The sequence below is a fragment of the Embiotoca jacksoni genome, unplaced genomic scaffold (genome assembly GCF_022577435.1).
Source record: "Embiotoca jacksoni isolate LCO1_2020_lvr unplaced genomic scaffold, fEmbJac1.0.p SCAF_19, whole genome shotgun sequence".
Classification (NCBI taxonomy): Eukaryota; Metazoa; Chordata; class Actinopteri; family Embiotocidae; genus Embiotoca; species Embiotoca jacksoni.
The window spans coordinates 6,091,916-6,106,345 of NW_027185329.1; the positions used below are offsets into that span (position 1 = coordinate 6,091,916).

At 42.8% G+C, this 14,430-nt stretch overlaps 1 protein-coding gene across 6 annotated transcripts in view; it reads right to left on the bottom strand.

Moving 5' to 3' along the window:
- Positions 1-951: 951 nt before the first annotated feature.
- The window catches only part of pde4ba (phosphodiesterase 4B, cAMP-specific a), a 164,175-nt gene continuing 150,696 nt past the window's right edge, over positions 952-14,430 (bottom strand). For 5 of the 6 annotated variants that reach the window (XM_069153187.1, XM_069153189.1, XM_069153190.1 and 2 more), the window contains 8 exons: positions 10,628-10,721; positions 7,253-7,536; positions 6,968-7,132; positions 6,131-6,230; positions 5,853-6,007; positions 5,644-5,766; positions 4,757-4,939; positions 952-4,645 (listed from right to left, as the gene is read on the bottom strand). In XM_069153187.1, the coding sequence (XP_069009288.1) occupies positions 4,223-4,645; positions 4,757-4,939; positions 5,644-5,766; positions 5,853-6,007; positions 6,131-6,230; positions 6,968-7,132; positions 7,253-7,536; positions 10,628-10,721 (1,527 nt within the window). In that variant the 3' untranslated portion in view covers positions 952-4,222. Of the gene's footprint in view, positions 4,646-4,756; positions 4,940-5,643; positions 5,767-5,852; positions 6,008-6,130; positions 6,231-6,967; positions 7,133-7,252; positions 7,537-10,627; positions 10,722-11,634; positions 12,316-14,430 lie in introns of those variants that run through there. The other variant, XM_069153193.1, reaches the window with a different exon arrangement.

The window sequence follows — 14,430 nt, forward strand, 5'->3', positions numbered from 1 at the left end:
AGGATGGACTGATTAGAATTTGGTGACCTCACAAAACACATTTGTGGCCATAACTCAAGAATTTATATTTAGCTAATTATGACAAAAATTTCACGCCGATGTCTGACAGAATGAGGTAAATAATATTTTATACACCAGGAGGTCAAAGGTCAACATTACTTTGGCAGCATTTGTGTTCTGCAAAAACTATTTTCTGTTTATTATTCAACGCCATATGAAGGGAGATTGCGACCATAGTTCACATTTGGTCGGCTATTGGTGACACTAATCTCGGGTATCCACCTTGAAACAGTGGTGAATGTATAGATCGTCCGTGTTTTAGAATTTGTAGCTTCTTTGCAGAAACTTCTGTATTTGAAATGTTGTTTACTGTACTAGCTGAAACTTTGTGTTCTATTAGAATCAAGTCTTTGCTACACGTACAATGAGTTTGCACATACATAGATGTAAGCAGCAACTTGACTGGTCGGCAGAGGCAGACAACCACTGGCAGTGATTCTATTGTAAATGGGATGTATTTAAATTTGGAGCTGTTTTTTTGGATAGACTGTATAGACTAAAAATGCATTGACGGATTAATTGATAAAGAACATATCTGATAGAATTGCAGTCTTTTACAGCCTAATATCTTCTCTCGGTGTAATATTGGCATTTCTTTGGGATGCAGTGTCACTGAGTCGGTGTCTTGTTGGGCAGTTCGGGTGTCAGGAGCAGCAGAGGCCTCCAGGGGCCACGAGCAGGGAGTGTTGATAGCGTTTTACATTCAGGCTATTTTTATAGAACGGGACCCAGGTGTGAAGTAAATACAGTTTTGTATTGCGAGACAGTCTAATGAAACATGACAAACACGTGAGAACCCACCAGGAGCATGACCGTGACCCAATTTGTTGCCCACACCCACAGTGAAGAAAACAAGGCTCAGAGGGACAAAAACAGAAGAAACAGACGGAATATATTCATGCTTTGCTTTTAATCACTTCATAGAAAAAGTATTTCAGATTTAATTTTGAACACAATATACAATATAATACCATACATTGTGTGAAACACCTGCAACAACTGGCGGACTTGAACATATTATTGACGATAAAAAAAAAAATAATTAAAAAAAAAAAAAAACATCTCTCATGCAGATAGTGCTAAATCAGGCTAACCATTTGGACACAACTAGGACCAAAACAAAAAAGCTTGAACATAGATAAACAATGTTAATACTGACAAATTTGAATTTCAAAACTGCTAACAAGTTTGGTCAGAAAGAGTTCACACATTTGCACAATCAGTTACATAAGATCATGTTTTGTTGTTAATTCAGAACGATTCACATCAGTGCTGGGCGTATTGTAGCATGCTACCAATACGGTCCCCATATTATCTACTTTTACATGAAGTGCGTTAAGTGTAAAAGGAGACAATCACTTTGTGTTTGTCAGTCGAACATGGATCTGGCCTCGTATATCAGCAATCTGCATTCAAATGCTGGATGGAGAAGCTTTAGTTTGTGACAAGCCGCTGAGAGAAAATAAGCTATTTGTGTACTTTGAAACCAAGTATTGACTAAGCTTCGGTGTTCCTTAGCTAGCTTGTATGTAACCTATATCCAAGCCTATGCAGTTTAACATGTCTTCTATGTCACCTCTGGGTTACCAAACTGCTGATGTCAGATGAAAACCTTGTAGTAAAACTCAGTCGGTCCAAAATGGTTTGTAATCAGACACATTTTTGAAAAGGAAAAAAAAAAAATTCTACAATATCAGAAATCAAATTAAGCTGAAATCCAACACCAAAAGTGACAACATTTTTGGTTTAATGTTCATGCATAATATTATTTCATTTTCTTGCCCGTGACATGATATTAACATACAACTTTTATGTTAAAAAAAAAAACGTTTTGGATTAACAAGGTTTTCATGTGACAACAACAACATGTCTCTTTAGCTGCTGCTCTGCTGGGCACTCAAAACATTGTGCGAATATATACTTAGATATATTTATATATATTTATATATATATATATATATAAAAACAATATATAATACATATATAAAAAGACTCTAATCCAGAGTCTTCTACACATTAGACACCACCACTTCCAGGTAATGCAAGTGCATATAAATTAAAATAGATTTTACACTGAACCAGTATTTCTTATTTACAAGCTTAAAGTATAGAATAAATACACACTGTTATAAACAGCAAAAAGGACCAACTTGAGCTCCTAGCGACAAACAGTAGAGACAAAGGTGTGGCGTGATGGTGGGGGGTAAGGCCTGAAGACAAAGTCAGCTCATCCAGACACACATACGTACTGCACACAAACGATTGCCACTTCAGCATGCTTTAGTGAAAATAGATGAAGTACCTTTGAGTATCAGTAAACTCACATGAAAATGGAGAGACGTGATTATAGATGCATCAAAGACATCCATAAAAATGAAATGTGAGGTCTGCAAACTGTTTTCAAACCATCTTCCCCAACGCATTAGTGAAGAAACAAAAAAAAAAGAGTTTTTTTGGGGGGGCGTTTGCTTTAAAACTAGAGCTCCTAATTATTCCTCTTTTTTTTTTCAAAAGGGCACAGTCTGCCATACTCAACCCAGCAGTCTGTGCCAAATCCTAATAACCCCACTGTCCTGGAAACTGATACGGCAGAGGGGGAGGGTAAAAATTCAATTGACGTCAATGAGCAGAAGCAGCACTTGAGGGATTTTTATCGTGAGGAAGAAATAGCCGGCCTGATTGTTTTGGGGTCGTGTCCGTTGAGCCCAGAGGGGTTTGTAAACCATGTGAATACTGGCACTGATGAGGGTCTGAGAACGCCTTCCAGACAGGCAGCTGTTAGAGCACCTTTAATCATCCAGTCTGGGCCTGATTGCAGAGGGGCAGGGGGGCGTTACATCAGACAGGTCTGGGGTCATAACCCGTTCCATCTAACAGGATTATTAAGACTGTAGCATATCTGTGGGCTAAAAATAAATTCACCGCTGTTGTGCATTTCGTCCTTGGCAGACTTGATTTCTTATTCTATGGCTGATCTGAGCAGCTTTCTGTCGGGAGCTATTTGTTTCACACTTACTTGTACTTCTGCTTATTTTATCTGGTGCTTGGTTCGTAGGTTCTGAGGTTTTGAACTGGGCCAACCTCCATTTCACACCAACATGACATCAAATGCAGAAATGAATAGACAAAAGTATCTTGCTCAAATAGTCCAATCATTTTACACTGAAAATGAGCAGGAATACCTGACCTGGATGTTTGCACGTGTAAGGTTTTATATCTTCACTTAATTTTGCATTGGAAGTCAAGTTTCGGCGTGAAACAGGAGGAAGTCCCAACGGTCTGCAGACCAATACAAAGAAAGAGTGAAGATGTATTAAGAGTATGAAAACAGGTGATGAATGTGACGGTGACATTCATTGACTGACGTCTGATAAAAGCAACGAACTAAACATGCAACATGAGTGAACATAAGCGTTTGAATTCCACGAGTAAAGAAGAACTTGTGCTCAGATTGAAAAACAAATTTGACAAATGCGGTTGTTCATGTTTGCCTATTTTGATGAGTTTGTCCAAGAGTTGTTTGTCAGCGTTTGTTTGGATTTCTCTATTGCCCAATACATGGAAGACTGTTATCTTTTTAACATACAAAAAAGATTCTGCTCTTTTTGTTAAGAAAAACAAAACATTTTACAGACATACTAGAGTGTTCAATAAATAAAAAACTATTATAAAGACAATAGTAAAAAAGGCACACAAAAGTCCTTTGACAAATGGTACAGGAAAAAAGTAAACACTTTCTCTTGCTATACAAATGTGTCGCCATCAGTAGATCTTACTCTATGCTACTTCTAGATCATATCATATCTGTAAAAAAGTCTTAAGGTACAAAACTTCTCTCAGTAGTGTCGATGTCCATTTAATACCAGTCCAGAAAAGGAACCATTTCCCAAACTGGCTGAAATCCTTCAAGTTCCAGCCTCAGTCTCGCCTGTCGATCAAGACTAAAATGTTCGCAGTAATTATTTCCTGAGAACTCTGAAGCCGCTTCACTGAAACTGTCCATCCGTGTCTGGCTTCAAACACCCAAGTGCAAGATGCCCCTGTGCGGGCCAAAACTAAGCCTTTGCTTCTGTGGGCTTATTAAAAAGCACAGCTGCAAGAGGATATCCCCTCTTTTTTCCAAAAACTTTCAAATCACCATGTGAGCCTGATGATGGAAGCTCTATGTGTCTGTGGGCGACGCCTCGTGTGTCACGATCTCTATTGCCGTTGTGGGCTCGATCATATCACCGTCCTCGTTCTCCTGACCGTCCAAATAGTCCAGGGGAGGAGATCGAGAATCTCCTAGACTATCCTCCTCCTCCTCTTCCTCCTCCCCTTCGCCATTTTTCTCTATTCCATCCAAGTCCTCCTCTTCTAAGGTCAGCTCAAACTGAAATTTCTCGCCACCTCCCTGTCCTCCGGTGCCTCCACTGTGTCCGTGTGTGCCCTGGTCGTAGAAGGGGGGGGAGGGACTCTGGGGGATCATGCTCTGGTACCAGTTCCTGTTGTCCTCTAGCGTGTCCAGAATGTCCTGGGCATCAGGGTGGACCAAATCAGCCCAGGTCTCCCACAGAGGGTGCACGATGTAGTCGATGAAACCCACCTGAAAGAGAGGGGAAAAAAAAGAGTTCGGGTTGAGTTTCTTTTCAAGTTTCAGTGCTCAGATTTCTTCTTCCTCACAGTTATTACACTTTCTTTGTCTTTTGTTGCATACCTGGCTCTTCTCCACTGAGGCTGTGTGTTTATCACACATGGGGCTGATCTCCATCCCCCTCTCCCTCTCTCTGTCTCCCTGGTGGAAGAACTCCTCCATTATCCGATCAGTCCACTGACGATACAACTCCAACGACTTTGTGGGGTTACTCAGGTCTGCACAGTGCACCATGTTACGCAGCACCTGTTAAAAATAAAGAATTTCAATTTAGTAAGTGCCTCTAACCTCTTCTAGTTTTTGTTCCATTCAAAATCAGGTCATTTCTTATTATTTACAAGGGAAATCGAGTGAAAAACAAAATGACCCATAAGATAATAATAAAAAATTTAAAAAAATCCTGGTTGAATTATACTTTAAAAACAATATTTATAGTATAATGCACTTTAGTTTAAAATATTTGTTTTACTTTTCTAGATAAAATATTTTCTATATTATCTTCTTAGGGTAGAATTTTGAACATTTTGAAAGTATCTGGGCATTTGGGAAATAATGAGGCTTTCTCATGTACAATTCAAAATGAAAACAATACAGCAGAGTGTGACATGAAGTCGATTCTTGTAGAACCAGGTTGGTTATGTAATGTACTTTGCTATGACAGGAGGTCACTAATAAAGAAGGAACCCCAGGAAGACCATTAGAGGGAAGGTGTGGAGGGAGCACTTAAAGGTAAAAAGAAGATGGATGTAGTGACAATGGGGGCTTTGGATCGGATATGTAGGAGGCTGGCTAATGATCACAAGCTGAGCATCCTCTGCCAGGACTGGATATCGATTAAGGCTATTAAAAGAAGGTAAAATAGAGGTGGCGAGTTTACAGTGTGTCCGATCACGAACTAACGGTCCACATAATGTACACAGGAGTATTTGTGCCATTTGACTAGAAGTTACCTGTATCCTGTCGGTGTAATTGTCTAGCAGCAACACTCCAGAGCTTGTCACCTTCTTAGTCTCCACCATAGTCTTCAGATCAGCCAGCAGACTCATGTGTTTGGACATGTCGGTGGCCAAAACCTGGAAAGAAGCAGAGGAAATGATCAGCATCAGGACAACTTGGAAAGGTGACTTACATGAAGAGGGTTGTAGAAAAGATGTCTCACCATGTCGATGACCATCTTGCGCAGGGACTGTCTCTGTTTCTTGGTGAGGTTCTGGAAAATGTCGCAGTTGTCTTCCTGCAGTAGCTTGAATCCGACAGCCAAGTGATGGTTCTCCAACACAGACTCATCGTTGTACATCAGTGCCAATTCAGAATCTGCACAGGGGTGAAAAACACATGATATCAATTGTTGTATACAATCAGCTTTTATGTGTTTAAAAATATTTTCTTATTCCTAATTGGGAAAAAAAACATAAGAAACTTATATTTCCTACTTACTGGTATTGATTAGGAATTGGTTTGATACTCCAGGATGGTCAACATCATGGATAGCTGCAGCGAAGATGGCTGCTAGGATCTCAAGATCTGTGAAGACCGCCTGTGAAAAAGACAGGAAAGAAAAAGTGTTAAACAATTAGCATGAGAAAGAACAGAGCAGTTCATCTATGAACACCAACTAGCAGAGCATTTTGGTAGGAAGAGATATCTGACCCGGGGCAATACAGGAAAAACTTGCAATTAAAATATCTTAATTTTGTCCTTAATGTGACAGAAATCCAGTTGGTTCAGTCACGAGCCAAGGTCACACAAAGCTAGATAATTATCACTCTAAACCAAAAAGGAAATAAACTGTCTGCCTGTCTGTGAATATCCACTTTCAGAGTATGATACTGTGTCTGCTAGCTACTGTCGATGAAAGATGGAGACTGCAGATGAGTGAATCATGACCTAAAGACTGTGACATTCTGACCTGACTGTGTCTCAGCAAGCTATTCCAACATGAGGAGAGCTGTATAAAAATGCATGCAGGGAAAAAAAAAATGAACAAATAAAGTGTTGGATGAAAGAGGGGGAAGTTCTCTGAGGAAACTGGTGCAAACAGAAAAGGGAAAAAAGATGATTCAATGGAAGGGTGTTGAGCTTCAAAGTTGGTGTAACAATCCAGGAAAGTGGCACATGGGGTGATGTAAGAGATCACGCCTCTAATTTAGTTTTCCCCTGTTTCTGTGCGGCCCAAGTCTGAGCCGGACAAACTTTTCAACCTCCACAGCTGAGAGATTTACGGCCAATAGAACTAAAGTAAACTAAAATATGTCACTTTAAATAATGGCTTACATCCAGAGCTGGAGTGGAGAGGAGGATGTGTGTGGACTGGGCTACGTCAGCAGCATGCAGGCTGTTATGGTAGGCCACATCTGAATGGTAGTGATCTTCCAAAGTCATCATGTAGGCCACGAACGTATCCACTGGGATCTTAAATGTCTTTAACAGGTCTCGCTCCTGGAAACACAACATTGGAACATAGTTAGAGAACAATTTAAGCAGCCCTTAGAATCAAATAAAAGAAGTGCAGGCAGAGTGTTTGTTATATAATGCAGATCATATTTAGACGGTCCATACCTGGAAGATGGCGTACATGATGCAGGTGAGAGGTCGGCTGTTGGAGTACTCAGACACGGTGAAGATGTTTAGGCCCCACTTGTTCAGGTCGTCCAGCTCCTTGGACAGCAGCTCCTCCTTATCGGTCTTGACGCCGAAGCGTGAGATGCTGCTGCTGGAGAGTGAGGGCCCGTGGGAGACCTTCTTGACCCCGCTGATCTGTGTCATCAGCTGCTGCTTCTGCTGCTTCTTCTTCTCCCGTGTCTTGGATGTTGGCGATGGGATCTCCATATCATTCTGTTTGTCTGAGGAAGTAGAAAATGGAGCTTTGTAGAGAAGTGTGGACGTAGTAAGGAGGACATTTACCCAGCAGTCTGTGTTGAATAATGGTATGCGTAGGCTGCCGGAGGATCCAGGTGCTCTATAGAAACACCTGCAGCAGGTAAGTTCTCGAGGGATTTATTGGTTCACTCACTCATTCATTCATCATCTGTCCCTCCATTCATTTGTTCATTCATGCTCCCTCCACCTGCAGCCTCTCTGAGCTCCCACTGTCCATTCGTCTCTGTCTCCCCCCCCCCTCCCCTCCTCTCCCCACCACACACACACACACACACACACACACACACACACACACACACACACACACACACACACACACACACACACACACACACACACACACACACACACACACACACACACACACACACACTCACAGCAGGTGGCTCACATCTCATCTCCTTTTTCTTTTCACTCTCATAGGTCAGGCCATTGACAGACTGAAAGCTGGGGCTTCACACAGTTAAGGCACCTCCATAACGCCAGTGATTCAATATGCTGACACATCTTTTGCAGCTTTATTAGTTCAGTATTTTTATGTTTAGTTTATTTCATTTCATTTCTATTCAACTAGATTTTGTCTGCCCACAAATAAAGCGAATAAAAAGTCCGAAAATAAACACTGGAAGCATGCAAGGCTTTCATATAATATTATTTTGAAAAAAAATATGATTAGAAATGCAAGTTTTCACACTAAAAATAAACACGATAACATGCCAAGTTTATTGTAATAAACACACAATGCTGTGTTTACCGCAATCGCAGAGGACTTGAATGAAATCCTTCAGGGACTGGCTATCGGCATCTATGTGAGCTGTGCACTCATCTATCAAGGTTCGACTCAGCTCATTGCTGGCCTATCAGCCTTCCTCTGTGGAGGGTTATTCAATTACCAGCTGTAATTCAAATAATCACTTTCACTCTGAGGCTCTCTCTCTTTCTCTCTCTCTCTTGCACTGTTTGCTCTGCCTTTCTCCCTGTCTCTCACTCCCTCTTCACTTCTCCACTGGAAATTGAGAATGGGCAATTAAGCACTCTTAGACACGTGTTGCGTGGGAAACATGGGGAAGAGCAATATATTGCCCTCTAATTTATTACAAGTCATCGTTATCACCATGTGTGTGTGTGTGTGAGAGAGAGAAATCACAGAGACAGAAGTTTAATCCATTTCTATCACTCCTTTAGGTGCTACTATACAGTGAATGCTGCACACTTTGTTCTGACATTTTACTGACAGTTTTTAGCGGGTGTCCGTACTCCACCAGATTAAGGCTCTCTGTCGCAGTTTGGCTTTCAACGTGTCAGCCAGTCACATGGATAGTCCCTCATAAAGTCCTCCTTTTCTCTGTCTCCTCTTCAGTGCATTTTTCTGTCATCTCATGTTTAACAGTTGAAAAAAAAGCAAACAAAATAATTTTCTCTGTTCTGTCTCTCCTTTTCTTCCTGGTTCCTCTGTCACCTCCCACGTTTATTTCAATTTCATCTGATTCCTTTTCATCCTCCTCCATATGCTCTCCTGTGAGACACGCAGATGCAATGGAGAAGGTGGAGGTTTTTTTTTTTTCTCCCCCCCTCAGTATATTCCCTAAGCTGGGTGTGTTCTGCTGCTGGCCGATCAAAGGGAATTATGACAGAATTATGCCGAGAGGACAGCAGCGGCGTAAAATGGGCACATGTGACGGGCCAGCACGCTGTAGGCCAGCAGCCCTCAGTGGAAAGTCAGAAAGCCCTAACTAAGAAATTCTGGGATGTTAATTCAATCAGGGAATTAATTAGGTTCCATGTGTTTTACCAGTCTGCCTCGCCATCAGCTGAAAAGCGTGAAAAGCAGATAGTGCACAATAAACTGATGGGATTTGTGGTGGATGTCTGAAAAATGACCTCTGCAGAACCAAGCATATGGCATGCAAATTAAATTTGTCTGATCCTGAATGGATGCTTTTGCAAAAAAATAATATAAAGCAGAAATAAGTGCATTACTGATGTGAGAGTAATCTTAATGGATGGAAGGATTAAACAATCCGGCTGGTCAGCTGAGGCCACACTGGCCAGCTGTGCGGCTTCAGCCATTTGCTTCCCTTCTCATGAATGTTTACCTGTCCTTTCCCTTTTTCTACCAGCAGCAGGGTTACCCTCGTTTCTTTATTGAAGCGATAGTCACCTCTGTCTGGATTCTCGGGTCAGTGCGAGGAGGAGGGAGAGATACAGGGACAACAAGGTGTCCCCGCTGACGAAGATGCATTAAAATGGGGATGAGTCACCCAATCTGCCGAGTTTATCTCACTGCCAGCGAAGGGGGTTCCAGCTACCTTTACGTGCTGTCTGTCTGGCATCTGTTACTGTTTTTGTCAGTCTATATTACCTTCAGATCGTTTACTCGTCTGTTATTGAGCTTTGTGCATCTGCACTTTTGCTATTGTCATGTTTATGTGGACATCTCACATTTACTAAAAGTCCACTTGATAGTGTGGTTTGGCACCAGGATCACGAAGCATTCCACGTGGGTGACAAAAAAGCCAAAGCAATGATTGTAAAGTGGATATAAATACATGCTATTTATCTATAGCTGTTTATTCTCAGATCTAGATTGCGCAACCCACGCTTACAGCTTCTAGTTCCAAGTCACATCCTCCAATTCTGGCCAACAAGCTTGCTTTTTTAGTCAAAAAGCCTATTTTACAAAGTAACCTACCATCTTAATACCTTTAGTACTCTCAATCCTTTAAGAAAAAACATTTTTCACTTCAATTTTAATGGCCATTTTCAGCTGGATCCCCTTAAATATCTAGACAAAGCTTAATGGCGCAGTTTTTTATGATACGCCCCCACAGGAAAGCCAGCCAGAGCAACTTGCACAGCTCAACATCATGCGAAAGACTAAACCTACACAAAAATATTGCGGCAAAGCACCACAGAGAAATAGCAATCTCTGTGAGCCACTTCATATTTGTAAAGACATTTTTGGTGAACATACAAGTCATAAATAGTCTGTTGTGATTTAAGGTGAATTTTCGGGTGTGATTTTGAGTACTCGCACACAAGACTTTTATTTACCTAGAAAGGTGTTGGAGATGAATTCGGAAACCTGATTCCCAGACCGACTCATCTCAGATAGGTGCGTCAACTCCCGATTCAACATTCTCTTGAACTGCAAGACAGAAAGAGAAGAGGGAGGGGGGGAAGAGGAGGGGTCGTCAGTTACCACCGAGGGGAAAACCTGGGAGAAATTACAACAAGATTCCATGGAAAATACAGCAGTGCCCAGTTTTATTCCACTGGGTCAAGCATATTACTTCATTACAGTGCACAATCAGTGGGGGACACATCGTATTTTCCCCTCCATTTTCCCTGAAATTAATTAAGATGCAGATCATTATTTGCTTTACCAGTGGGGAAGCCATCATCTTTTAATACCCCTGAAATTACACCCCAGCAACCAATTTACAGGTTTCTTAAACGGAATCACATTTTTGGCCCCTTTAGCCATTTCACTTGTGTCAGTGTTAAAGAATTTTAATGATGTCAAGAAGAACATTTGCACAGCGCTCAGGAAATTCCTCTTGTTGCCAAAATTTTCTGTGATTTTCATGTGTTTTCATACACGATGAACAGTTTTAAATAGATGAAACAGCTCAGAGACAGATGCGTTTGACAGTACACGGAGACCCAGGCACTGCAGTAGCAGCTGTTTATGACAGACTGATGCATGCGCGTGCACAAGCATACACACTGTCACACATACAAACAGACACACAGCTCTGCAGAGGGCTCAAGATGGAGCCTGAGCCACAAAACACCATTCTGTCAGACCCCCCCCCCCCCCCCCCCCCCCCCACCACTACCACCACCACCACCACCCCAACGATGATGGAAATTATATTTTGGTGCATTCAGGCTAATACTAACACAGTATCCCAAAAAGGCTCCACGGGAACAGCTCATAATATCAAAATGTGAACTTTCTCTACAATTGGCTTCAAATATAATCGCAACACAGCACAGACAGGTATTATGAAATGAGTGCGGTATCCCGACAAGCTACGTAGATAAGTGCCACACACCTTAATGTAACCCCAAGACACCGACAGCAGGTAATTGGCTTCAGGCATTTTGGACCCCGTTTTCTCGTTCCTACACAAAGCCAGAACTGTAATCCAATGGAAAAAAAAAAAAAAAAATAGAGGCAGACGAACAGGATTCTTTCAGGACCAAAAACAAAATCCCCTCTTCTCTCCTGTTGTGTTTCTCCTCTTAGCAGCTAAAAGAGCAGCTTGATGATGGCTCACTCTCCCTCTTAACAGCAGAAAAGGGCCAGCTCTCAGTGTCCATGCTTGGGGGATGGAGGGATGGACGAATGTGTGGCAAAACTAGGCGCTGTAGCCGGGCTATAGGCAGCGAGGAGATCCAGCAGGCTCGATGGATCGGCTGGAGCAGCAGCAGCTGGAGCCGTGAGCTGGGAACTCTCAGCGCACTGATGAATAATGGAGAAGAAGCGAGGGAGGGAGGAGGAAGAAAAAGCCAGTGATGGAGACAGGAGGAGGAGGAGGAGGAGGGAGTGAGGCAACGATGTTCATCTGACTGGAGGGGGGGTTCCTCCACTGGATTTGTCTTGCTTCGCTGCTCTCACTGCTGTAGTGCTCACTGCCCCCTCCTTCCCTGCTTCTCTCTCTCTCTCTCTCTCCATGTTTCTCCCTTTTTCCCTCCCGCCCTCTTCGGTCTCTTTTTCTCCCGCTGTAGTCTGCCAGCCCCAGCAACACACTCTAGTCAGAACACATGGTTTGACAGAAAGTGGGGAGAAGGGGGGAGCCCTAATTACAGCTCGGCATTGGTGTGTATATAAAGTTCTGAACGGCTATACGAGTGATTGATATTTAATATCCAGACTTGGATTCCAGATGCAGCGTTTCCTCTCTTGTCCTTTTTTCCAGCTGTGCAAACACTGCAGATCATCTCTCTTAATTTTCCCTCCAGCCCCCTGTAATTCCCCTCTTGAAGCCATTCTTTATGATAGTCAGCCATTGTGAAGGAATGTCATTGAGCTTGTAAAGTACACCTCCCCTCTACAGTAAAACAATGAGGGATGAGAAAAGGGATGTGCACGTTTTGAGAAATGCAAATGTACAGCGGCTGTATTGTTATCGCCATTATCTATTATCGCCCGCTCCTCTTCCACTCCCTCTTTTGAGTCTTCTGTTGTCTCCTGACATCCAAGTGTGGCAGCCATTGTGGAGAACTCATAAGCCTGTTCATTATCCGCATCCCATAATAATATTAGATGCTGACAGAGTGTCTGCGGATGGTTATTTTGAGTCGCGAGCGGAGAGTGGGGAAGACGGTCAGAGAAGGGGACAAAAAAAAAAGAAAAAAAAAAAGAGAGAGAAAGCAGAGATGGGAGATAATTGTGTTCTTTCCCAATTTAGGTGACATCAGCTCACAGTTTCCCTCTCTGCCTGTGAGTATGCCAATTACCAGAACACCGTCAATGCCATGGCAACAGCATTAGGTGGCCAGCACAAGGCTGTTTTTTTGAAAGGAGGAGAGGAGGAGGCTTCCCCTTTTCCTTCCCAGGCAGACATGTGGTGTTGCTGCTGAGCTGTCACGAGGACACGCCACACACATCGGCTCCTCTCGCATCCACCAGTGCACCGACTGGAAATTGCTCCACCATTCCCCTCCCTCCCTGCTTCGTCTATCCCTCACTCTCCACCACTTACATGTCAATTTCTCTCCCGGCTGCCACTTGCCAACACAGTCATCAATCTCTCTGTCTGTCTGCCTCGCCGGTAGAATCAATGGGCCGTCCTTGGAGCAGGTGTTGATACCGCTGCAGTGTGCCAGGCCAGGGCCACCTGACTGGAATATACTTTTACATCAGTACCACTCGCTAATTTGGAGGCGTGTTTGCCCTTTTTGTCAATTTTGTCAGGGCTCTTGCACGTGAAACCCCTGAGGATGCCTGTAACGTGTCGCTAATGAGAAAATATTGTTCTTGTCACTTCACAATCAATCCATGGAAAACTGTAAACAGAATTTCCCAGAGACCCTTTCAGTCCAATATGTGTGTACAAGTTTGGGAAGATGAGGGGGAGATCAAAGCTTTCCCGAGAGGACTCCGGATTATCCTCCCACTGAGGGAAAGAACCAGAAGCAGGGAGGTAGACGAATGAAAAGAAAAAAAAAAAAAGAAAAGGGAAAGAGAGAAGGCAGCTCTTTATATAATAGCTCACTGCATAATATATAAAGAAACCAGAAATATCAGCGGGGGATGTCTGCAATGTGGCGAAGAGCTATGATTCCCTGGAGGCTGTGGAAATGCCTTAGTGTACACACAAACACACACGCAGCAGCAGCCTACAAATGCTATTATCTGCAGTTAAGCGCAGTCGATGCTGACATGTCAGATGCGTGGTTTACACACTCATGTTCTTATGTTTCTATATGAGAGTGTTACTGCCTGTGTGTGTTAGGTTTTGTGGGGAAGAGGGGAAGCCTCTTTATCTCCTACTGGCACCACCACACTGGAGGAAGATTAACCTCTCACAGCTCTGTGGCTTCTCTTTGTCAAATACCCACATACAGTATATCTGTTCTTTTGCCCATTTGCTTCTCCGTTTCCTGTTCTGACGTTTCCGGTCTGTCACTCTGTCCTCTTTTTCCTTTATTTCTCTCTAGTTTATTCATTTATTTTCTTAATTTCCATTACTCATGCTCCTATGGTGTCTCCTTCATTTACCTCCATATCTCTTTCTTCCTAACCTTTTACTCTCCATTACCCCCATCCCCTGCCCTCCATCTCTGCTTACAGGGGCTTCGGTTGATTCAGCAGAGAGCTGCTGTGACAGAGGAAGAGACGGTGA